The 27,059-nt window shown below is 47.5% G+C and overlaps 1 protein-coding gene across 1 annotated transcript; it reads left to right on the plus strand.

The window, feature by feature from the left end:
- Window positions 1-1,612: 1,612 nt before the first annotated feature.
- LOC146198223 (organic cation transporter protein-like) lies at window positions 1,613-26,764 on the plus strand. The gene is made up of 11 exons (XM_084592577.1): window positions 1,613-1,671; window positions 3,629-3,997; window positions 4,663-4,766; window positions 7,797-7,951; window positions 10,252-10,420; window positions 11,978-12,125; window positions 14,783-14,868; window positions 18,819-19,033; window positions 20,716-20,897; window positions 23,684-23,820; window positions 26,477-26,764. The coding sequence occupies exons 2-11, from the start codon at window positions 3,656-3,658 to the stop codon at window positions 26,538-26,540; spliced, it is 1,602 nt and encodes a 533-aa protein (XP_084448703.1). The 5' UTR covers window positions 1,613-1,671; window positions 3,629-3,655; the 3' UTR covers window positions 26,541-26,764.
- The last annotated feature ends 295 nt before the right edge of the window (window positions 26,765-27,059 follow it).

Here is a 27,059-nt window from a genome sequence, read left to right on the forward strand (position 1 = left end):
ATGCATGATTTATTGATGAAAACTTTATTTTCCACCGATTTAGGAGGCCCCCTACTCCCCGCTCCTGGCATGCAGGCCTGAGGAACGGGGGCTGGAACCTCCGCGACTAAGGGCTGGCGAATATACATTGGTTATTCGCGGCCTCAGCCGCCAGGCGGACGGCTCTTTGCTGGTCTGCGGGGACGTCGCTTCGCAGCAGGGTCACCCAGGCTTCTCTTCTTTTAATGGTGTCCCTAGCGCCCGGAGACTTAGGGCATTCCGAAAGTATATGGTTGAGGGTCCCCCTCGCTTCGCAGGCTTTACATTTATCATTTTTTCTCTCATCTATCTGGGTGTGAAACAACCAGACACGGTTTTGGAAATTTCCGGCTTGTAATCACCGCCTGTTTATCATTTAAGCTAGGATCCGGTGGCGGCATCAGACGCCTTCCTAATCTATAACTTTCGATGATTTCTTTATAGGTTTGCAAACGTTGGTCCATCTCCTGGCAGTCGGCTGGCCCCGCGTTTTCCCGGAAGTAGAGATCTCGGGCTAAATCATGGGCCGCCTCGTTGCCGAAGCCGGACGTGTGTGCTGGGACCCAAATTAGGGTGATTTTGCTATCGATTTTAGCTGCAACTGATAGAATTCGGGCGGCTTTTTGCGAGACCCTGCCTTTTCTGATATTCCAGATAGCAGCTTTACAGTAGCTAAAGATCAATCTAACCTTCGTTTCGACGCAAGCGAGCGCTATTGCGACCTCTTCAGCCGTACGTGTCTATCGCCTGGTTACGTCATGACCAGTCGTGACGGTGTACATGGCGCGCTTCTTGTCGAAAACTACCATTCCATTGAACGCATCAAAGTTCACCGGCGTTGTATAAATTGAAGGCGCAGTATCAGCCATTCGCGGAATCCCACTATCCTCACGGTATACGGGGAATTATGATGAACGTTTCACGATCCGGTGCATAGCGCAGTTCGTAAAGCGCTTGGGTGGGGATCCTATAAGGTTGGAGGTTCGATTTCTGGCGGAGACAAGGTTTATTTATTTATTTTTAACTATCTCCTCCGAAAGTGTGACACCCTCTGCCGACAGCCTCTGCCTACAGCTCCTGCTGACAACGATGAGTCATTAAAGGCTTTCGAATTAAAATTGGAAACGGTGAGTCGTCGTGTCGTAGTCCGTCATAACTAAACAACTGAAAGTGATTAATAATCGTGCCGTAGTCCGTCGTAGCTAAAAGCAGATGAAGCAAATGAACGCACGCTTATCGCGTTTAAGTTCGTATTCATTGCGTTGACCGGTGGGACAAAATAACTATTGCATATTTCAATACAAATTTCCCAGTCTCAGATGCACCTTTACAGCCAAAAAATTTAATATAAACAATACCACATGGCGCCAATAAAGTGAGTTATTCTAATAAAAAAAAACAACAACAAAAGAATGATGGAGTTGTGCTCGGTGTCCTTATGAAGGTACAACGGCAGAGAAAGGGCCAACAAATGAGAAAGCGAGCGAGCGCAGACGGCTTCCTTTGTTCCAGGGCCACTGCCATGTTGACACAAGCGCAATCGGCCTGCAAAAGTGGGCTGACTATCAGCACCCGGCAGCATCGTCGTGTCGTTTACGACGCTGCGCGAAGCTCGGTCACTCCACCATCACTTCGAGAGAAGGGCCACGCACGGTGAGTGTACCGCTGCTCCGAAGCAGAGGAAGCATCTCTGTAGCGAATATGTCGGAGCTCGCTGATAGAATGTTGGCAGATGGAAGGCTCTGGCCTGGAAGGCTCAAAGTAAAGGCTGCCTGTAATTTTTCCCCGCCCTACAGGATAATTGCAGATATAGTACTCAACGCTGAGTTGGCGCAAAATGAAATGTACGTCTGTTGGCTGAGCACTGCCCCCCCTCCCCATTTTCCCTTTTTTTCTCGTTCTATCAGGGTTATCTTTTTCCTGCGCACAGTTTGTCGTTGGTCAAGGTTAAATAATACTGTTTCCGGTGACATGAACCTTAACTGCATTGGTCTTCGCTGATTTACTCTCATTGTCAGCGTTTTTTTTTTGTCTATGTTATTTTTATCGGTAGCTGAATTACATTCCATATCTTTCACGGAAAAAAAAAATAACAGCTTCGCAGGACTCAGAGTTGAATTTGGTTTCCGCAGATATACAGTGGAACAAGCTCAAGTTCATACACGTCATCGGGGGCCAGAAATGGCGCGCACAGAACCGCTCGACGAAGAGTGAGGATTAAGGCTAGGCAGTCACATAGGTGACGTCGCTTTATCTCACGGCGCAGGCTTTGGCGCACGTTGCCTGGTGTTTGCAGCTAATTGTGTAGCGTCAGAAGAGATACGCCGGTCATACGGGGGCATAAAATGGCTCGACATTCCCGGGAGCTGATTACGCCGGGCGTTGTGGGACACACATTACTCTTGCACCTCGGACACATGTCTCGGCGCAGCCGGTGACGCAAACTGCAACGTCCTTTCTCATCCTTGGCGGGTGGAACAGAAGGACTTGACCTCCGGATGAAAGAGCATAGTGATTAGCTTAATCCTCTATCCTGATTGCGGCGCGTAAAAATGAAAACGATTCCTTGCGAACTTTCCAAAAGTTTCATCTCCTTGGATGACTTCGAGTAGAATTTGTAGCGTCCTGGATACCATTTGCATCTGGCCAAATTTGTAATTATAAGCGCAAGAATTACGTACAACAGCGAAGGAACACTGGGCAGTGGTAATTACATTTACAAATAGACAACAAGGCCATTGTTTCAGACTTTGAGAGACTGAAAATTTCTGCTTCAAACTTGCATCTAGAGCAGTTTAGGTGTGTTTAGTTAAACAAAAATACTATAAATGCGGCGTTTTGGGTTAGGAGTTGAATGGCGAAGTGAACGCAGAATTTATATAAAGTCGACTTAAATTTGCCGGTGCTTTAAATTTTGATCGCAACAATCGCAATGTGTATAGCAAGGTGCGTGGCAACACTTCCACTGTGAACGCTTTGACGAAGACTTGCCTTATGGTTGACTTTGAAACTCTACTACCGCCTGTGGCAGAGACGGCGCATTTATTTACCCCAAAGTATACTAAGGATGGAGCGCATTTGGCAAGCACTCGCAGATTATGACTAGCAGCTTACCGGTATCGCTCAAGAGGAAAGTATACAACAGTTGCATCTTACCTGTACTCACCTATGGGGCTGAAACGTGGAGGCTAACCAAGAGGGTTCTACTTAAGTTGAGGAAAACTCAGAGGGCTACGGAACGAAAAATGGTAGGGGCAACATTAACAGATAGGAAGCGTGCAGAGTGGGTCAGAGAAATAACGCAAGTTACTGACATTCTAGTGGAAATTAAGAAGACGAAATGGGCATGGGCAGGACATGTAGTGCGAAGAGAGGATAACCGATGGTCGCGTAGGGTAACAAACTGGATTCCAAGGGAAGGAAAGCGTAGCAGGGCGCGGCAGAAAGTTAGGTGGGCGGATAAGGTTAAGAGGTTCGCAGGGGTCAAGTGGATGCAGCTAGCACAGAACCGGGTTAATTGGAGAAATATGGGAGAGAATTTCGCCTTGCAGTGGGTATAGTCAGGCTGATGATGATGATGATACTAAGCACAGTGCTCTTTCTGTGGCAGGGGAGGCTACTGCGCTTCTGCCCAAACATGGCTCCCGCCACGGTGGACGCTGTGCTGGACAAGCTGTCCCGCACCCACATCGTCATATTCGTGTTCGCATTTATGCGGGGCCTGCCCGTCACGTGGAATCTGATGATGCCGGTGTTTGTGGCGCCGTCGGCCGTCCCCTTCCATTGTGCCGACCTGGCCCCGGAGAACTGGACTTCAGTGCCTAACAGTAGCCAACTGTGGAGGGTGAATTCCAGCTTCAGCACAGCTGGTAATGACACGGAGCAATGCTTCCGCCCTGCCGAAGGCCGCGAGGTCTCGGAACCTTGCACGTCCTGGGTATACGACTCCAGTCTGTACGGGAAGACAGTGACCGAAGAGGTATGTATAAAAATGTCAGTTACATAATCTATTTATCGCAAGTGGACATTTGCGTCCCTACCACATTCCTGAATTTTTATTTATTTATTTATTTTTTTTTGCTATGCACCAACCCAGGTACAGGTGTTGTAACGTATAGGGCAGGGAGGGGTGCTCGAAGCATGTATTCTTACAAGACAAGAGCATTGATTTTTCTCAAAAGTATTATTGTGCTGAAGGCATGTTCTTTTAGCTTGATCAATTTGTAAGGTTTGCTTAAAGTTATCTATAAAACACACAGCGTAAATCTTCATAGAACATCATAGTTGTCGAAATGTCGAATGCTGTAGATGTAATTTTAACAAAGCTTACAGAGTATGATCTGCTTGCAAATGCATTTTTGGTTGTTACTGCTATAATGCGCACGAAAACGGGTTTGCTAAAACTTATCGTGACATAACTTGAGAAGCGCTGCAATCACTGCCGAAGAGGTGGTTTACTCGTCTGTATACTTTAAATTAAAAACGTCATAACCCGTTTGACGCTAGTGGACAACGTTGTTTTTAAGATCACGTTGCGTATATGTGAGCCGAAAACCGGCAAAACGCGTAAGCTATACAAGACCTTTCATTTAGAACAGGATTGAAGAAAACTTTAGCGAATGTTTGCGTTCTTATTTTTCGCAGTGGAATATGGTATGCGGCAATAGGTGGATGACTTCCTTTGTGCAAAGCATCTACCTGGCTGGCATGGTCGTCGGGACGGTCGCCGCGTCTCATATTTCGGACTGGTGAGCTTTTAATCGCGAATTTTATATTCTCCGTTGCTGCTTAGGGCATTTGTTTAGTTGACTGCGCGCACGTACCGGGCTTGCTAGAAGAAGAATGCACAAGCTTTACAGTTCACTAAAGACTCGCGTCGTATCTTTGGTCTGGGAAAAAAATTCTTGGATTACAAGCTCATTGGCGAGTCGGCTCAGAATGATTTTGAACATCTATTATAGATGCGACACGTTACGTTGGTGATACTCGATACGCCACGTTGCATACTTTGCCAACACTATAGGCTCACCTAAGACGTTATGCGAGTACATGCAGCCATATAAACACTACAGCCGCATAGTACATCCGCAATCAAACCACGAACATCCCTACGACGTCCCGGTAAATTGAAACGTCCGAATCCATGCGGTAGCATTCTAAAATGTTCGATATATTTTAAGCCTTTCTGGAGAGAGAAACGAAGGCATATACTCGCGACATTTCCTGGAAAGCACGATCCCATCGGTCCAGTAGTGGTACTGTGTTGGCAATGCATATAGGGCCGGACATAGCAAGCACACCCCCAATATAGGGCGTAGGGTATGTGCTGCTTCGGTTTATTTACATTAATCTTAGGCTAAACAGATGTGCGGAGGCGTTGTTGCGTACCAACGCAGTTTTCTTCGATCATATTTTTAGAACATGCAATAAAGAAGGCAAATTATTTTCAAATTAAATAGGTTCGATCACTGGCCTAAGTCATTCAGTTTTATTTATGTGCGCTTGCAAAACGTTACAGGCAAAGGGAACTCGTTCGTGGGAGTTGGCATTGAAACGAAATGGAAGTAGTGCCAATGGGTGGTTAGACATACGCCACTGAGAATTCTTGAGGTGTGCGCATTCGCATGGCATTGGACTGCCGGTCGAGTGCACAATGGGTATAATCTCGTCATTATAAACTGAAGGCACTGTCATCGGCAAAACTTCTCGGGAAGCAAATTCCCCCCCCCCCAATACATACATACATACATACATACATACATACATACATACATACATACATACATACATACATGCATGCATGCATGCATGCATGCATGCATGCATGCATACATACATACATACATACATACATACATACATACATACATACATACATACATACATACATACATACATACATACATACATACATACATACATACATACATACATACATACATACATACATACATACATACGTACATACATACATACATACATACATACATACATACATACATACATACATACATACATACCAGTGGCGTAGCCAGAAATATTTTTCGAGGGGGGCTGGACATTGCTGCTCAGCCTCCTCCGTAACAAGATACCTATCAGTACCTGTCACCTCTCAACTGCGCCATAAATTCTACATGCTGGGGTGCCAAGATAGCACGGAACTAGAGTAACGTCCGGGGCTTTCGTTCCATCGAGTATCCTGCGCATGTATTGTTTCAGAAGAAAATCATTTGTTTATTTTAGCAAATGCAGAACTGAAAATCCATCATAGCCAGTTTTCCAGCCATACAATTAACATTAGTTCGAATACGTAGTCTTCCTGACCGACCCGCCGATGAAATGGTTGCCTGCACTGTCTTCAGTGTGCTTATAATTTTGATTATAATGCAGCATCTGCACTCTAAAAAACTGAAGTATTACGAACAGACGAGGGCTCTCAGCAGACCACTTCGACAGATTTTTCACCGGAGCATACATCGCGGCTAAAAACACCGAGATTCAACGCGAACAAGAGATCCGGGAGGGAGAAGACAGCGCGGCGTGAGAAGATCAAGTTTTGCCTGCGGAGGCTGCGAATGTGGCGTCACGCTCCCTCCTAGTTGTTTTTTCTTATTTTTTTTTCCACGCATTTCATCTATGCGTGCTTTGTCAGCTTGTCTAGTATGGCTTGTCTCATTTGTATGATCCGATGAACGATTTCAGAAAACTAAACCCACCTTTCGCTTTTTTATTCCCGCCGAAAACTCTTTCTGAGTGTAAAAAGACATACTGGAGACAAAGTACAGATTGATTTCCGACTCTGGTGGTTGTTTTGGTCTGCCGTGTATGTACGAAAAAATTTCGTGGGGGGCTTCATAAGCCCTCCCTCTGGCTACGCCCCTGATACATACCCTTGTGCCTTGGCCAGCTAGTGAGCTGCTGTTCTTCCAGCAGTTGGTGCACGCATATCTTCTCGTGCTAATGTGCTTTTCATTGAGGTGCTTTGCCTGAGAACATAAATATCATTTTTTTTCCCGTGAACTCGTATCCCGTAAACTTTTCTCCATATGTATACACCGCACGCATGTGCGGCATGAAACCAGTTCGAATGAGAGGGCTGTATATATATGCACACAAATGAAAAGGTGATGCTGTAGCACATTTTAGGGTTCTGACACGGTTCTAACAATTAACTAATGGAGTAGCGCAGTACAAAGGTACAATGAGCAATTAATGCCTGAGTATATAGCATTCACTGTGACCGCTAGCTTTGTCGGACGAAATTAAAAAAAAAAAAAAAAAAGTACTCGTCCCAATTATACTGCGGCTCTTGACTAAAACGCTATATTTTTAAGGCTTTTTGCATATGCCTTTCTGGTCACCCTTGGTCTGTAGATATCCACTAATATACCATGTCTGTCCAGCTGGAGCAGTTACAGTATTTATACGCACGCAGATTTTCGAATCTCATTAACGTCCATATAATTTGCGATGCTTCACTGTGGGCAGTGTTGCTCCAGCGTCGGCATCGTGAACCACCACAGTTGTTATTGAAATACGCACATCGGTAAACATGAGACATTTTTTGTTTGCAATATCTGAGATGCATAACACTACAAACCCTCTTTTCTCGAGTGGCTCGAGTTCCTGCTGCTGTCTACTGGGCTGCGACGATGAGAGAAACTCCACACTAAACACGGCTTTGTAGCAAAATGGTGACATAGCTCGCCATCGAATAACACGTATAACAATCACACGCAAAGTACAGCGTTTTTTTTTTGTTTTTTTTTTGCATGCAGGTTTGGACGAAAATGGACGATCATGGGTGGTCTACTGATGTCAGTCGGCGCGAGTGCCATGACTGCCTTCTCGACCTCGGCCACCATGTACTACGTGTCGCGGTTCGTCATGGCCATCGGGGTGTCCGGATACGCGGACGTCATCTACACACTCAGTAAGAAGAGCCAGCCGGCCGGTCTTAGTGTGGATGCGTAAATGCACCCAGACCCTGGAGGCCAACGGAACTCATCCGCGATATGTTTGCTCACTGCTTCTTCCGGTTGCATAGTCATACCAGCGGTAATTAGGACTCTGGGGGAGATCCAGCTTGTCACAGGGGATCGAAGGATTCACCTCCACCAAGAGATGTTGTACGGGGAAGATTAAAAGCTCGATAGCTGTACGCACCACTAACAGTTATTACAGCATAGATCTCAGCACCCGTCTGCGTCGCACTTCTTTATCCTTAGAACGACCAGCGAATGCCGCTAAGTAACTGTATACGATGGCGAAGGAAAGCGGACTGCAGAGTCCGCTGCTCGCTGAAGGCATCGAAAACCTGGCTTATCGAGTTAGCCAAAAAGAAGAGTTAGCCAAATATGCACTCAAACAATCAAAATGTTTATAGATACATCAATATGTTTGCCGGTATATGCTGTTTATTGTCAAAAACATGATCGACTGGTTCTCTGGGGAAGTCTCAAATACTGAGTGCGAGCGCTTGAAAACCTTAGAAGCGAGTTGTTCCTGCGCATTGGCATATTAGGGGTACCAAAAACAATAGCATGCGTGAGAACACAATATAGTATAAACAGCAATAGTTGCAGCTACCCCCAATCGAAAAAAAAAAAAAAGAACTTTATTTTGTCACAAGTTTTTCTGTGTGGTTTTTGACAGTTCAACAGGAATTTCTGTAGTATAACATCAAAATTGTCTGTAATTACAACGGAAAAGTACTGCAGAACTATACAGTCTACAGAAACGTACTATAGAAATGGCCTCCAGTACTAGTAATGAGTAGCACACAGGTGCAGAAAATTCTGACGCTTATGGCAAATTTTGCTGCAAACGTCAGAATTTTCTGTACTTGTGTGCTCTTCTCAATTGCGGATTCTTGTGCGTGCACTTTGTCACTCGCTTAACCACGAGTTTCTAATTTGTGCTTCTATTGCCTCACACATTCTGATGAGCATAAATTTGTAATCTATTAATGTCCACTCGAAATAGATACAAACCCCTGTACAATAACACCATTGCGGGGAAAAAAGTAAAGGTGACACACACGACCTCCGGTTCGTGCTTGTCTGTGTGCTTCCTGGCTTATCCCGCTAACTGCCCGTGAGAAGTTCAGTATAGTACACGCAGGGATAAAAGCCGAGCTCGGTGGGAGTGTTTTATAGTTCGTCTATCCTGTACTTCGCAAATTCACAACGACATGATGACCAGGGTTAGTATTTAAGGCTTTTTCCATTTCGATTTGTCCCTCTGCTTTTGAGTTGGCGCACTCAGGACAGACACGTCAGCCACTAGCACCCCTCAGCGGCTCCAGTATCAAAGACGGGGCTGAGTGATGGCAGGGCGAAGGAGTAAATTAGAAAGAAAATTAACAGCTATAAGACATGTCTGACATACTACCTATTTTCTTGCATGACGCATTTTTCTTCGTCTCAGTTGTGAGCCTATACCTCCTCTATTGCGTGCACCTTTCGAGTCTTGGTTTTGCTACTGATGTGGATGAAAAAGCTATCGCGCGCTCGTCGGGCAAGTATTATTGCTTTTAATATGGCTGACAATAGCAACATACATTTTCAAGTCAGTAGTTCTAGTTCATAAGCGTGTGGAGGCCTTTATAGTGCCTCTTTGTCATGTGCTGATCTGGGGTGTATATATATATATATATATATATATATATATATATATATATATATATATATATATATATATATGAAGGAAAGAAGCCAACAGTCGGCGAGGCCAAGGAAAGCGTTGGGGATGGTACTTTATGTATTTTTTTTTAATGTTTACTTGGATAATCGCAGAAATGAGTAATGTAATCTGTTTAGGGGAAAGATATTTAGACACAAAGTAGAAGAAAATACAACGTGCCGATGGTGGGATCCGAACCCACGACCTCCGAATAACGCGTCCGGTGCTCTTCCAACTGAGCTACATCGGCCGCTGTCCCCCCTGCTACTTTTCTTGGGTATTTATGTTGTCTGTATACGAAACTTGAGAGTGTTCACCAGCGCCACCCTCAGCCATAGCGGCGGACGTGGGACGTCCTTTGTTACCGCCAGCGTCACGTAGAACGTGATCAAGGGCGAGGGCGAAAGCTGTGCTAGAACCCTCTTACGCTACCTATGGCTTCAAGACTGCCAGAATATATATATATATATATATATATATATAGAAGGCAAGAACAAAGGTGTAGGAAAGTAAACGAGTGCATGCATGACGTGCTCTTTCTGCCCTCAGTAATGGAGACGGTGTCACCACGGTACCGTTACATGCCGACAATGACGATGGGCAACGGCTGGGCGACTGGCATGCTGCTGCTGCCGTGGCTACATTACCTGTCCGGCGAGTGGCGGGCGACTCAACTCTACGCAGCGCTGCCTCTCGCTCCACTGCTGGTGCTCTGCTGGTAGGTACTGGGCCGCGCAGAACCCGCCATGTGACTGTGTGAAGGCTTTGTGAGTTCGTTCTCCTTTATGTCTCAGGCACTGAGGATATTAGGCGAAAGTTCATTGCGGAAAAAAAAGTTTGGAATATTCGTTAGGAAATACAATTATAGGGCAAATAGTTTTAGTTCCTTCTGAAATGTGTGTATAGCTAAGGACGATAGGAATTCTAGCAAATACAAAGGCACCGGATGCAAACCATGAGTAAAAATCGTAACTGGCTCAACATGCCGGATTTTGCGGCCACATGAATGTTGGACTGTTTTGTCGGTAGCTTTGACATGAATTTATCTTTCACCAGACTTACCATCCCGGCAGCTGGCACTTTCGCCTTGCTGTGGCAGATACACGTATGGAAAGGGCACGTCTGTTACTTTGTTAGCAGGTATACTGTGCAGTTTTCGGGTAGAAATGAAAATTATTCAAGTTTTAGCACTGTATATAGTAGGTAGGAAGAGAAAAGGAGGACCTGTTTGTTGCAGAACCTTGGTTCAAGACTAAATAGCGCAATCTGTTGACCACATGCAGCACAACCTTAGTAAACCCCCAACAACCACTGAAGCCGAAGGATTAAATTATTCCAAAAATGGTTACAGTGCCAACGAGTTCGCTCTTTGGATTATCCCAAGAAAGTGCCTGACTCGAAAGGAATGTAGGTCGTTCGAGTGCTTTCCTCTAATTATCAGCTGCGTACGGTGCTCTGGCAGCGCTATATTATACAGCATAATGATGCATGTCGGAACCATATATTAGTGCATGCACTATTATCTTCTATATATGATTGGCCTTTGCGATGAGGTTCGTCATGTTTCATTGAGAGCATGCATGTGCAGCAGTTTTTTTTTTCTTCAGATAATTGCGCATTGTTCGCAGTTACAGTTGTGGTGAATTTACTGCTAATTTATGTGCCAGGGTAGAACAAGAGGAAGCAGAGAGAGAGAGAGACATTTTAATGGCAACAGGAGATGTCTGCCTGGTGGTAAGCCTAGCATGCTACTCCTGATGAGGGTTGAGGGATGAGGGTGACAGAGTGTGGGAGGGGAAGGGGAAATAAATGAGAAAAAAAGAGAATCGGGAAGGGAGAGGAAGCAGATGGCTACACAATATGAAGGAGAACTGAACAAGGGTAGAGGGGAGCCTCAGTCCGCAAGCCAAGCCAACGTTACGACAAGGGGACTTGTTCAATTTAAGGGTCAGATATTGGAGACCAAGAAAACCATTCTTGGTTGGTCTACCCGGACTGGTACCATGCCGCCGACGTCCGCCAGGCTTTTTCATAAGCATTTCATTCAGACTCTGATGCGCACCGTGCGTAGTCTAACTGTGGTCAATTTATAAAGCATGTACTCGAAACAGCAAAATCCACGCAGTATGTTCTGAAAGTCGTGATGCGTGAAAAGGGCACTGGTCTGAATACACTTTGTTACATTGGAAGACTTGCCATGTGGCGCAGTCGTGCAGAGCTGGGCAGAGAGGGCATGCGAGAGCGGCGGGCAGTAGATATTAACCCACCAGCCCAGTTTTTTGCCAGAATCTCCCAGGTGGCTGATGGCCACCGGTCGCTTTCCGGCGGCCAAGCAAGTGGTCGCCAAGTTTGCCAAGCACGGCGAGTCACCGGCGCACCTGGTGGATGAAATCATTGAGGAGGCCAAGCGCAAGAAAGCAGCGGTGAGTGCACACACAAGAGGCCGGCGTCAGTAATTGACGTAAACGGATTTCGCCATGTTCAACGAAGTGAACCTAGCTTGTGGGCCGGTTATGATGTCCATATAGTCATTGTCGGGCTTCGTACAACTTCGAAGGGTATAAAAATGGTATCACTTCGTGGGCTGCTACCCTTTCTGATCATTGCTGGTATTGGTGATCATTGGTGGTAGGCGGTGCCTCGTACGACGCGGCTTAATATGGGCGATATGCATGATACGTCTTGCCGTCCTGGGTAGCTGTGGCGTCTCTGCTTACCGTCTATGTTAGTGAGCGTAGTTATTTCATAAATCAAGGCGGTACGCGCTTTGCGTTGCAGCTGCGCGGCATACTCTGAAAATATTCGTTAGAAAACAAAACAAAACAAATAATGTTGCATCTGCAAGCGGACCCGCCAGAATGGTGTTTATTCGAAAGCACGCTTACGCTCACCACCACCGACCCAAAATCTTGTCCGATATTTCTTGTAGTGCGGTTTCTTTCAAACCAGTGGAGTTCAAACTCGGGTACGTGGGATCGCGTTCAGCAGCAGAGCGTCGTAACCACTGAGCCACAGCGACGGGTGCTTTCATTAATTATAAACAGGTTTAAATAGGGCTAAACGGCCTCCATATGACATGGCGGCTTCAAAACGGCACCACTAGTAGGATCAAAGCAAACGCTTTCGCGATATCAAGCGCGCCGTTGCGCTGAAGCTGATCACAGGAGGCCAGGCAAAGCCTCCGGTATGTGGCGGTTCCCCGATAGCGCCAGATCTGCAGCTGTGCTTTCGTGCTATAAATTCGGTTTAACAGAGCTAACCTCTGATAATTTTCTGCTAGTCTAGACGGTGCGAATTAATTTGTGAAGGCCAATTTCGGAATTAAGGGAGACTCGCACAAAAGAATGCTTCATTCTGCTCCAGATTAAAAAAAAAAAAACATTTATTGCTCTCATGAATTCATGTACGAAGAATTACATAGCGCCTCCTTACTTTCGCGTTCTCGCTCCTAAAAAAAAAAAAAAAAAAAGAATGGACGAGGACCGATCTATAACTGCTTAAGATAAGGTGGGGGGCATTTACGCTCCGCTTTTATGGTTGGCATCCTCGAGGCGCTGCAGATGAAGTTGTGATGTTAGGAAGATGGTGAGAGGCCGGAAAGCGTGGCGTGATGGTCCATAGGGTCACGAAGAGTCGGACACGACTGAACGACTGAACTGAACTGACGCGACAGAATTAAAGGCTGCAGTCTGCGGCTCCTGTCTAGGATCCTCGTTCGAGCACATGCTCATTGATGCTGGCTTAATCGTTAATTATTCAATATGTTTCGCTGCTATCCAGCTCGCACGTATTAGCATGTTGTCGTACTCTATACTGCTTCGTGAACGATCATCCGACATTGATATAAAGTTTCGTTTTAACGATATATCGAAGCCACGAATGTGCCTGCGCAGGCTATATATATATGGGTGTCGCGTCTGACCAAGGTATATCCAATGGTTCCGAGGGTTCGAAAGTGAACATCTCATCTTTCGTCCTCAAAGAAGCTGCCCGGTTTGGCAGCTTCTGCCATGTAATATGGCTTTGTGACGTCACGCAACCCGATGACCAATAAGTGCACAGCTCTGTCACCTGCCATGCCCGTGATTTTTGCTCCCAAAGCCGACGCCGGATTTCCCGAAGAACGGCGCCTTTATAAAAACTAAATAGTCGTGGGCATGGAATTAATTCTAGCAACAGCCACTCTTTAGGCTTTGTCGCCTCGCCTTTCATGACACCGCTTGCGATCGCGGGCACGAGACGGGCACTGGATATTATGAAGAGGGGTGACGCAGGCGCCATGCACTGCCACGATCGCGCCAACTATGCATGTTGCCACTATCTATTACTAGCATGGTCTGTTTTCTATCACTAGCACGGTTTGTTTTTCAACCATTGAATATATTTAGACAGGGCAGGCGACGACGAGAGGCTGTTGCGTGAAAAAAGTATGATTATACTAGACCTTTCCCAGTTGGGGCCTTAAGAACGCCCCGGAGACTGCTCTTTTTGCACCTGATGCTAATTCGGCCTCGGCGGCCGCTTTTCGATGGAGGCGAAAAGCAAGGCGCCCGTGTGCTGTGCGATGTCAGTGCACGTTAAAGAACCCCAGGTGGTCGAAATTTCCGGAGTCCTCCACTACGGCGTCTCTCATAGCCTGAGTCGCTTTGGGACGTTAAACCCCACAAACCAAACCTGATGCTAATTGCTATTAAATCATTGCTTATTTTCCGTAAGCTGCTGCGCCAACATAATGCAGAGGGCTGGTAGCGCAAGGTGTAAAAGCATTCTAGCGAGTATTATGGCGACACCGGTCTTTGAAAGGTCGATCGGTAGGCCGCCGCCGGAGCGCGATGGCGGACTAAAAGCGTTTTGGCTTTCCCACAGTGCATTTGTTTCAATGTATACAGTATCGGCGTAAGCCATCCTCGCGCTATCATAACGATCTAAGGTACCAAGGCCAGTGAAGGATCGAGTGAGGACTAGAGCTCTAGCTTAGCAGTTTAGTTGTGCTGCACTGCATTGCCTCAGGGAACTCGATGGGCACAAGGGAAAAATTACGAGTGTACAATTCGGGTGCTTTCCTTCCTTTGCTCTCTAGGCCCGCGACGTAGGAAGAGCAAGCATCGCTGACCTGTTCTCAACGAAAGCCTGGGCTGCAATAACGGCGCTGTTCAGCTTCCAGCTGTGAGTTCACCCTTTATAGGGCGCCTGCATCATTTTTTTTTTCTTTTTTTTTTAGCTCGTAGCACTTCTGACCGCAACCACAGATTTCGCTGGTGGCGGATCCGACGCCTGCTATTTCTCTTTCTCCTCACTTTTTATTGCGAAAGGAATACTACTCTAGGTTTCGAGCCTTCAGCGTAGCGCGGCGGTAGCCATGTATGTCTTACCCACGTGACGCTATGACGTCACACCCCCACGTGACACTAGGGTGAGAGCTGGGCTACCAACTCAAGCGGTTCGCGTAGCGCGGCGGTAGCCACGTCTTACCCACGTGACGCTGTGACGTCACACCCCACGTGACACAAAAGCGAGTGGGCTCCCAACTCAAGCGGTCGGCGTGGCGCGGTCGGAGCCGTGGCTCACTTGGCAGGAGTTGCCAACTTGGGTCTCTCGTTTCACATGGGACGGTTATGTCAGAATCATCCTGACACGTTCATACGGCTTGGTTAAAGCGGGGATTTATATCTGGGCTGAGAAAGACGGAAAAGAGAAGAACGCTCGGTCAACCGCAGCTAATGCTCTCGCTCAATGTTTGGTTCAGCAACGTTGAACTCTTGTAATTTCTCTCTCTCTCTCTCTCTGTGAGTTGAGGCGAGAAGGAGACGGTGGCGACGCCGCGGGCCAAGGTGGTGTTGCGCTGCGTCGCGTGTCAGCTTCACAGCACAGCCAATGAGACGTTTCGCTCGCGCGCCCTCAGCTTCAGCCTCTTTCACCATTCTTCATTACTTCTCAGCCTTCATGGACAGCAGTCGTGTACACGCGGTGCTCGGCTCCGCGCTGCTCGCCGCATCGTGACGCAAGCAAGTCGTCAAACTCACATCCGTGCCTTAACTTCATGCTTTCATGCGCATATCCTTGCTCTTCAACAAATTGTAAAAATGCATAGAAATATACACAATTCCAGGCAGTGCTAGCACACCTACTTCGCATTTGATTAACAATGTAAATCGGCTATAATTTCTTATTTAAAAACCCACAATATTAAAAGATTCAAATCTACACAGGCTATAGATAGATAATGTTTTTTGGCATATCTTTCGGAACTGAGGACGAAATCGACGATAGAATATTAGGCTTCTTTTGTCCAGAATCGGAAAAGGGTGGACATTCGTTGATGACACCACAGACTTCCAATTTTCGCGGTCTTCACCCGCCAACTGGGGTGCGTCGTCGGATGGAGCCAAACAACATTTCGAGCTTTGCTTTCGCTGGCGTTTTTGTTCCTTCAAAACAAGCGTTTTTGCGTTGTAATTGTACCGACCTCGTGCAAGACGTCATCGCCCCCTCCTATACTCGGCGCTGAAGGCCGTCTGAAAATTTACTTGGTGATTCCGCCACCATTTCGAATACTAGACGAGAAAGACTTTGCAGGCCTTACCAGCAAGCTTTACACATTCGATCCATTTAAAAGGCCACTGACTAGGGTGCGACATTTTAGACAAACAAGCCCAAAACGTGGATCAGTAATCGGAGATAGTGTCTGCAAAATAATACGGCGATGCGCGCGCCACAAAGCCGCAAAAATACAAATCAAAGCCTCTCCCATGCCCCCCTTCGGAAGTCAGTTTCCCTCTTCTCCACTCCGACCGCCGATCATGGGTTGTGACGTCAATACTCAGGACTTACCCAGGACGGAATCCATTGGTCTGTCTCTCTGACTGAAGGGTGAAGGGTTGGCGGATGACTTCTTTGTCGCGCGAGCGATGTCCTTGCTCCGAGACCTTTCTGTGTGCTGTGGCGTTCTACTTTCCTACAGACAGCATGCTTCCCGCCAAGCGCGAAAGAGGAAGGAAGGGAAATTTGGCTAGCGGAGGCATGACCGAGGCCAGAAGGTCAGGCAGGAGGGGGAAAACCTCCTTCGAGGAAACGGAAGGAGAGAAACATCACCGAATCGGTTGATTGCGATGGCGGTAACTGCGCTACTAATTATTCCTAAAAAAATGCTTGCTCGTTTGGGTTCCGAGGACGAAGCCTCACAGTCGCCGGCGAAACGATATTTTCGACCGGAGGATTCCTTTAGGCTCGATTTCTGAAGCCTCTTCAGTTGCCCTTTACGCAGTGAACGGGGAAGCAGCTCCCCTTCCTTTCATTTCGTATCTTATCCACAGCATGTTATAGGTTAATTATCACCACCTGCTATATCTTTCAGCTGTTCGCTTTGTTTTACGCTCAATTTTAGTAGTGTGATTACGACGCAGGAAAGGGCTTTCAGGACAGCAACTATATCTTGAGCGTTTTACGAAGACATGCAGGCTGGAAAATTAACTATAGGAACTTAGCGAGAATTGAGGTATCCAAATAACATGACGACGGACCATTTTTACACCCAAAGGCGCCCATGGAGACAGTCGTGTGGCGTGGAAAGTTCTCACAGCAGTCGTGTCAGAGACCGTCTTCCACTTGCGCTTCTAGTTGTTGCTCATTGCTGGAAAAACAATGGACTTGATGGCACTACCTATCTGCACCTTCGCAACACAAACTGCTTTCTTAGACGAGACTACGGGGGATCACTTTCATGTACTCACCTCCAGAAGCAAACAAACAAACAAACAAACAAACAAACGAACACACACAAAAAAATAGAAGCGTGTAGGGACAGAAAAAAAAAAAAAGTCCTGTCGGCATGACCACGTAAATAGTGCTGACATTGACAAAGCCGCAGCTGGGCTTTAGAGAGCAGCGATAAAGATGTGCTTTTGAGGGCGGTTTGCAAAGGAGTATATGAGCGATCATTTTCAGACATGGTTCTGTGCGATGAGTTATAAAATTTTCTCATTGACAATCTAATGGTGCATTAATGTTTCACATCCCGCGCTGATTACGAGGGCGCCTTGTTATATGTCGAAAGTCGGTGGCATAAAGGCGGTAACTCGAAGCGGAACCCGAAGCCATCATGAGTTCATCAGACGTGTTTGCATGGTAGTCGGGTCCACGCGTCCATCTCTGTTGTCGTTACCGCGGCATTACTGTAGCTGGCTCAGCGCTTCCCGCTCGCCGCTGGCAACCCTTGTACTTCGGGCGAACCTTGCGTGGCTCGGATATATTCCTCGCAAACTGGCCAAACGACCAGCTTTACCTTCAAGCGACAAACGCGGCAGAGACATCGCATTAACTGCGGCATATGACGACAGGATGACATGGGAGCATGTATTTTTTTGGCAGAGAGCAGTCACAAGGTCATGTACGTGGCTGCGATAACGAACGAGAGATAGCGTAGCGACGACGGAAAGCGAATCCATTCTCGTGAGTGTAGATAAGTGTTTTTTGTTTACAACCGTCTCCTCAGTTTCGCGGCGTCCGCATGCCCACCGTTGGTCGCTTAATGTATAAATGCAACTCCGAACTGTGAGCTCGCACGTATAAACAAGCCCGTTTTTTCAGTGGCCTCGTACAATGATTACAGCCTTAGCGCTACTTAGCTCTTTCCTCAATTTCGAGCCGTCGGCGTTCAACGGACACCCACCGCCAGATAAAAATGCATCTGTCACCTCATAGTCCGCCGCCTTCTACGCCTTCGATACGTGTATCCATCTAACAAATAGGAGACCACTGAAATGGTCTAGTGATTAAAGAACACTCTAATACATCGTCTAACATATCTCTATATCCTTTGCGGTCACAATTGCCAGCTAACACTGGATGATTCGCTCACAAGCTCGCAACTGGTCTAAGATATTTCTTTGTCTTAATGCGCTTGTGCCATCTACCGCAGGGTACGAATTTGAAGGCAAATGAGATAAGGAGGGGGGGGGGGGGGGGGGGGCAGGAGGCTGATTTTTACCAAGACGTAGCTCTAAGGACTACTGCTTTTAAAATCCGGCTGGAATTTTTTGCCCGCTTTCGGTTTGAAGCCTTGTCGAAAACGTACGTCGCTAAAGCAGTATTGACTGTCTCATGTCACGCGGCGGCAGGGTGATCTCCAGCCTGGTGTGGTACCATATGACCGTGTCCACGGCCGGTGTTGGCGGAGACCCGTACGTGAACTTCACCATCGGCGCCTCTTCAGAGTACCCCGTGAAGATCATCAACGTGGTGCTCATCAAATACTGCCGCCGGCGCCGCACCATTTGCGGCACCATGTGTTTCTCGGCGCTTGTCATGGTCGCCCTGTGGCTTGTGCCGCCAGGTAAGACTCCGTGTTGGCCACTGGTAGGGACTTCAGCCCTAACTGGTCGCAAACGATGTGCAGAAAGCACAGGGAGCGCGGACCATGCCCTTTCCTGTCAAGAGTATCACTAGAAAAAAAAAAAAAAAAAAAAGAAAGGGCAGGTAATTACCATACAGGGTGATACGAAATGTGAGCTCAGCTCTTCAGGTATTTTGGTAAAACAATTGAGAGAGACGTGTGTATTTTATATGTACAGCAGCCTATACTGTCTCAGGCATCCCAGCTAAATGTAAGCAAGGTATTAATAAAGCCATGCATGGTGTCTTCAAGCCACGACCGGCTTTGTCCTAGCTAGTGAAAACAACTGAGAGCTTATGAGGGGCGCCTCATCTAGTACGCCTTTTGAACTTTTCGTTTTTCTATCTTTATTAGCAAAAACTAAATAGCTATACTTAATTATTTGGCTGCCTGAGGACTAAAGCGTCAATACAGAAATTGTAGGTCGCTTTAAAAACAGCTTACTGAAATGTTTTGTCGCAGACTGCCATTTACATAACGTATTTTTTTTTCTCTGCCTGGAAAATAAATCGCGCTATAAAAAGAAAGGCTTCCACTTGATGGAGGAGTCATTTCTAAGTTTCGAAAGGTGCCTTAAAGAATAATATACTTCTTTTTTTTTTTTTTTGGGGGGGGGGGGGGGGGGGGGGTGGGGGGGAGAATGAGGCTTTGCATGCTCACTGAGACAGAAGGGCCATTTTTTTAACCTACACCAGCTACACCAGTGCAGCACAAATTCCTTGAAGGTATAGGTGATTTGCTACTCTGGTGTAGCTGGTGTAGGTTAAACAAACGGCCCTAGAGGTGCGAGCCAGCAGCTGGTCACGTGATAGCTTTGTTTCTCAAATTAGCAGTAAAAAATTAGTCTTTAGTAATGAATTGACTTTTGTGAACGACAAAAATACTTCAGACTAGGCTAGACAGACGACTTTCAAAATCTCTCAGTTGGTTTCGTTGGGTTTAGAGTCTCCGTGTTCTTTAAAAGCTTCGTTCTGTCTAGCTGGAACACTCGGTACATTTTTCCACGCATAACCACCTTTCAACTAAGACTCCTTACCAAGACCTTGATTGTTTAAAAGAGGCGCCGCGGCATGAGACCTGCCGTTTCTAACGCCATGCCCCGTCGATCTGGTCTCGAGCAGCGCGTGCGTAACGTGGGAACATTTATCCTTTGCGCGATCCTTATTCACAGTGGACTCATCAGCCTGTACAAATGACAGCCTTCCCCTCTGCACCCGCCGTACCTGCCTCCTCCTCCACTGTCCACCTTATTTACGCTTCCTTCCACCTTTCCGTCTTCTGCCGCTGCCCTCCCCACTCTCCAACCATGCCCCCCCCCCCCCCCCCCCCCTCCACCTTTTATTGTCGCCCTGCTGCTTATGTTTCCGATTCCGATTCTTTCACGGTAGTCACCTTCTGGCTTCTTCCCGTGGCACCGCCATAACCTCAATCCTCAACACTCATCTTCGTTCCCTTCCCCATGTCCTCGTCTAATGTGCGCCTTTCTCAATTCTGTCATTCTACATGGCGCTCAAGTGCACGGGGTCATATGAACACCCGGCGCTCTTCTCGTCGTTCCCCTTCTCGACGCCGACTTGTTTGAATTAAGGACTACAGTACCTGTACCGGATACCGCTTTGCAGAGTACTCGTGGGTGCGGCTCGGCCTACTGATGGTGGGCAAGGTGGGCACGTCCGTGAATGGCGCCGTGCTGCGTGTCCAGCTGAGCGAGACGTACCCCACCGTGGTGCGCTCAGTTGCAATGGGCTTCTGCTACACCCTGGGCCGGCTCGGCTCTGCGGTGGCGCCTTTCTTCGACGATCTGGTACTCCATGCTCAGGCATTTCACTCTGCTGACATTGCTGTGCAATAAGTGAAAACACACGTTTTCTATTACGGAGGCGATGCACGTACACCCCTGCGTAAAAGTGGAGAGACCACGCGAACCGCTGCCATTATTTTTCTTTATAAAACAATGCACCTGAATAATTTGCTTGGACAAGATGGGAGGCATATTAATGAGGCTACCCTATGCATAAATCGGAGATAACCGCTTCACCGTCAGAAAAAGCTTGCGTGTATGTTTTGTCAAAACGCGTGATCTCTCCACTTTTTGCTCAAGGGTTTACGTTAAAACGTCCAGGAGCGCAGGAGCTTAGCGTTTGGCTGTATGCGCACCATCGTGAGGTTTATTTGCTCTGTTCGAGTAAGGCTACGCTCACTTCGGTTGTTGTCTTAAGGCAGTGTCGGCGCCTCGTCGAAGGGGTGCTTGACTGCACGCGGACGGTCCAGGGAATTAGTGTCTGGACTATTTTAGGGCAGTTCTAACAGCTTGCACTGTGATTTGAATTGTGAACCGTTCAGAAAAGGAGAAGCTTTACGATGATCACAGTTTGCTCATTCCTGGCTTGGCTTTCTACGTCATATCTTTCCTGTGGTGCCTGAGAGATAAAACGTAGACACAGAGGGTGAATCACATTTAGCGTGAACGCAATTACACGGGGCCCTGCATCTAGATAGCGCCGCTGCGTCCCAGTCACGAATCAGTACAGAGTGGCGCACGAGAAAAGTGACCTCATGCTCACTGAGGCAGTGCTTCATGTCATCTGCCACTTTGAGCGAGTTTGCTTGGACGCAATGGTGCTCCGTACGTGCGCAGCCATGTGGAGCTATGAAATAGGGTTTGATCCGATGTTTAACTATGCAGAATGGTGGCCGATTGCCTGTCCTATACCGAAGGCGATAATCGTGCGGTAGAAATCGGGGCAAAAAGCGCGATATGCTTCACCCTACCTGCGTACGCAGCATGCGGTCATGCATGTGCAGCCGCGGTGGCCGCAGCAAATCTGGAAACGCAGAAAGTTGTGAAAAACAATGGCACAAGCCGTTTTCATCTCCCTGTTTTTGACTCGGAGGCGTCGCCGTGCATTACTACGTAGGGGTATGAGCAGCATGAACGATGGCTGCGGAACAGGAGGAGGAGGAACGGTCTTTGTTCATTATATAATGGCATTCTGATCTATGTTGCGGATGTGTCGGGGCTAACAGATTCAAGGAAGAGTAAGTTACATCCTGCCGACGAGGCCAGTTTCGCGAGCCAAGACCTACAGGCAGAGAGACCTCCACCTCTTGAGCGACATACGGACGGAAGAAGCAGTCAAACGAATTCCTAACTATCCGGGTACACTTTAATAATTGAGTAAGCGACTCACGGTGTGCAGACCACGCACTAGTGTGCAGTAAGTTGGTCAGTCAGTCGATTGGTTATTCAATCAATAAATAGCAAATACATAAATAAGTAATTCAATTGATCAGCCAAATATGATTTTCATGTCAGGTAGTCACGTACATTGAGATTTTTATGTCAGCCAATCAATAATATATTCACGTCGACTTGACAAAGTCAAAGTGTTCTTACCCGTCTTGGCAGCGGGCGGTAAGATTGCGATGTAATCAACCCTAAGAACAAAAAAGAAATCCCACGATGGACGCAAGATTGCACAACGTATAGTTGAATGAGAGCTGTTTGCTTCGTTGAAGCGCGCATAACGGGGCGAAGCTTTCAGCCGTGAAGCAACTGCGTTTGGTCCACGTAATGCGGCGCGGTATTATTCCAAAACTCATCTGTCCAAAGTTTCAGCGCAACAGCTTTAATTACCCCGTTCTGCAGAAAATCTGGCGTCGGCGAAAAACTGGGGGGAGTATTAGCGAGTTGTGTAACATCACGCGATGTCATGACATTGCCGAGTTGCCAGGAGCAGCCGAGTCGGGCAGTTCCCCTGAGATGACAGGATGAGATGTGAATTGAACAATTGATCCCAGGAAGTATCCTATCGGTATCTATTGATACCGAGTCAAACAATGCCATCCCTATACAGCGCAGGCACGTTCGTCCTGCTTGGTTAAAGCGCAGTTTTATATCTTTGTCGGATAGTCATTCACATAATGTGCTGGCTATGTACAGTCTTTGTCAAAGGCGTAGAGTCTAGGGGGTCTACTTCTGAGCCACTTCGTTTGGCTTGTAATTCATTTCCGGTGTTCTGAATCTCTTGATGGTAAGGTTTTTTGTCCTACCCTCTCCAATGGGAAGGACCTCCATTAATGCTAAATCAGCGCCTACACGGCTCAGAAGGAGACCCCCTGGGCTGTGCACTTTTGACAAATGCTGTACGTTTCCCCAGCAGCTAAAGACGCGTTTATTGCATATAGAGAATGGGAGAATGAACCTAAAAGCTTCCCCACTATTCGGTTCAAACTCATGGCGTCCATATACAAAAGAGTTTCTGAATCGGAGGTCCATGAATAGATTACTTGACGCACCGCAGTTCACTTGTGAGCACAGGTATCGCCGTGAGTGACGACGGCTGCATTGACTCAATATGTATTGATTATACAGTATGCAGTTATAGGCGCAGTAACTCAGTTGTCTTTATAGATCGTTAATCTATCCATATATTTTCCCTCAGTATCCCTTTAACCAGCTGCCTGTCGCTGCGAACAGCTACAGAATTTAGAGAACTTTGATCGTGCCGTCTTCGCACCGAATGGTGGCCCACGCTACGGTGAGCTAGCCATGCCTTGTGACATTGTTCCTGCTCTTCCTCACCGCAGGGCCACGCCACACAGTCATGGGTTCCGAACGTGGTGGCCGCTGCGCTCTGTGTGGCCGGAGCGGGCTGCTCGTGGCTGCTCCCGGAGAGCTTCCAGAAGACACTCGAAGACGGCTTCGCCAAGAAGGACGCATCCAAGTGAGGACAGATTTTACCCAAGGCTTTCGCGGTGGAACAGCGAGCAACATATACAAAACGAGAAAGGCAGGACGCGGAACGAAACACATCAAACAGATGGAAATGCCTTCGTCACGGTTAAACACAGTTAAACCAAGTTTTAGGAGTGACGGCTCTGATTTGCTTAGTTTTGCTAATCTGGTGTTCAGCCCACGTGGTCACGCGCCTATCACATGATATCTGAAGTTATTGACAATCAATCACCTTTAGGGGGTTCCTTCTCGAAAGAGAATGCGCCACGGGGGAGGAGGGGCTAGACGCTACAGTCGCCTTCCAGCCCCGACGTGCCAGCCCTAGCAGACAGAGCTGTGACCCCCAACCCGCGGTGCGAGAAATCGCCACTGCGGCGGGTTCGGGCCAGAGGGGACAAACACCGAGTTGCGTACTCGAACAGAGTTTATTGCACTGCTCGAGTACACGGCAAAGGAATAGCAGTCAAGAACAACCACCGTGTAGCGAGCGAACGCCGCGTACGGGGGTGAAATAAAAACCACCTAATGGGGAAGCGCACCAGGGAGGTGAGAGGAAGAGTCTTCTCACCTGACACTGCTTCTCGCTCACATCCCGTTGCGGTAAGTGCCTACGGTCAATGGGCGATTCTCGGTGACGGCGGTGGTCTCCTCGGCGGAAATCACGAACCGCGCGCGTGCGCGCTCATTCGCCGAAATAACCCCGAGCGAGTTGCTACAGTCGCGCTCCTCGACACGGAACGGGAGAGGAGGTCTCCCGGTTACGCCGGCAGGAAAGAGGGAAGCCCGCAGCAGCGTCGCCGCAGGGCCCGGGAGGCGGCGGGGGGTGGCCAGCATGCCCTCTCCTCCGCCAACCTCTCTGCCAGCGCGCGTAATCACGCGTGTTAATTACGCGCGGGCGTTACAATAGAGGAAGGGGATTGTGAATCCCCACACCTTTCAAGACATTTTGAGGTGAAAGGTTAAGGTCACAGGTCAGATGTAATCAGCCGCGGTCAAGGGGTTAGTTAGCCACGTGATCAGGCACCAGCTTACGATGCCATAACTGTATAAAACACTGGACGAGACATGTGGCTAGGTCCCATTTTGACCATGGCTCAGGTTCAAGGTCACTCGGACGGTACCAATCGGTCCCTGTGGCTGTACATACGGGCGAAAATTCAGCGCGCACGTGTTCAAATATACATCACAGCTTCTTTTCTCGAATTTGCACATGTGCAGGACATGGTTGTTGGGGCCGCCGGCCCGAATACCGTCAAATTAGCCTTGCGACGAGAGATGGCACAGCACGTATTTACATTGATCGTGCTGACGACAACCCCGCTGAAACCGCAATGGATCACTCATATATAGCGCACGTGAACTCGAATGCATTACTTGAGAATTATTTGCATGAGATCACTAGATTGCAGCAGCTGGAAAATCTGTCACAGGGGCACACGTTCATGACCCCATTTCCTGCTGTCCCTGATCCAAGAAACCACTGGTCGCAAGGTGCCCGCCGACGCTGATGACGAAGTGTTTTCCCCATTTGTAATAGCCACATTTATAACTTTTTTTCGATACGTCTTCTCTTCCTGGCTGTAAAGTAGGAAATTATGCTGCCCCATAAATGCCAAGCGGTATCCGCGGGGCTGATGAGAATATGCATCCGCCTTTATACAAGTGCATGTCATAAGGCTGCGTGCTTCCTTCCCTGTCTTGCTTTCCTTGCTGTTTGCTGGGAGGATGCGGTGCCTATAGCTTTAATCATCGACACCACACTCACTATACCGCAATAGAAGATGTAGTGTCTAGACAAAATATTATGTATCAGAGGAGCGAGAAAAATAATCCAGGTAGGAAGTTCAATGCACAACTTACTTCAATAAATTCAATGCACAACTCAGATAAACTAGTGAAATGGAACTCATAGATGCCGATCTCAGGCGTGCGCTCACCTTTTCTGCGTGAGTGGTTGCAGGAGGTTAGAAGAGGAGGTAGCAAAGACGAACATGCATACCAGTGTGGGCCAGCCACACTTTCAGGTTTCTGGGCCATAACGGTGAGAGGACGTGGACTGCGGGGGATATCTGCATGGTCAGCGTTAGTTGACACCGACAATAAGGCCAACGTGGCTCTAGGCTGCTTTGAACAACTTATCTTCTTGGACTTCCTTTCATAAATTACATTCAAGAAAACGATGCAACACGTTTAGATGGCAAAAAAATAACACTGAGACACCAGTATTGAAAATGGGGTTTTTGCAGCACATGACGTCATAAAAGACTGAGAACAACCACAACAGACAGCATTGGCGAAGTTCTCGAACCGCGCGTTATTTGGCCAATGTTGAGATTTTAAGCGGCCACCCCGTTCATGAAATGTCTGATATGATCAAAAACAACATTTTCTCGCCAAGCTAGGGCGGAGCTGATATCAAACAATGTGTTGTTTGTAAGCATGGAGAGGGAAAAAGAGACCCGCATAGGAAGGGTGCACTGTATAGAACCATGTGCGAGGTCATATTAGCGTTGTTGAAGAATATGCGTGCTCGGATAACATAAAACTGGTAACAGTATGCTGGGCATGAGAAAATGAAGAAACGCGAAAGTATAGTTCTCTTGGAAGGCGACTGGAATTAACTTTGCTTTTGCTTTGTTTTGCAGAGGAACTACCGCATCGAGCTCAGCTGCGGAGCAAGTCTACACTGTGGAGATGACGCACTTTTAGGCATCTCACCTATCCTCCGCAGCAGGACCTGAGCGGCAATTGAAACATAGGGGTGGACTTTGATGGAGATCGAATCAGCCAAGCGCAGCCATGCGGCAGTTGGCTTGCGGCTCTACAGCGCACCTCTGCCCCGAGTCGCTGCTTGATACTAATCAGCGTGGCGCTCAATCCGCTTATTCTTTGCCACCACGCTGCGAAATAAATGTGCGGGTGTTATCAACAAACCTCAGTTCTTGAGGAGGCAGGAGTAAGAGCGATAAATTGTGGAGGGCGTCTTTCCTGCTATATATAACTCCTCACCTTTGGCTCTGTCAACTCCCAACAGTTTTTGCTATGGCGTTGAAGAAAAGCGGGGCTGCGTTTACATTGACAAAACATGCCTTTTTCCGTGTGTAAGACGAAAGCCTTACTTGGCTCGTGGTGAAAATCTCGCTTGGCCGAGATCTGTCCGCGACCCATCCTCGACCCTGTTCATAAAAAATGAGGGCAGATTACACTATCGACTGAGATTGATGGCAC

Source organism: Amblyomma maculatum, chromosome 2 (genome assembly GCF_055883805.1).
Source record: "Amblyomma maculatum isolate TAMU_Amacu chromosome 2, ASM5588380v1, whole genome shotgun sequence".
NCBI lineage: Eukaryota > Metazoa > Arthropoda > Arachnida > Ixodida > Ixodidae > Amblyomma > Amblyomma maculatum.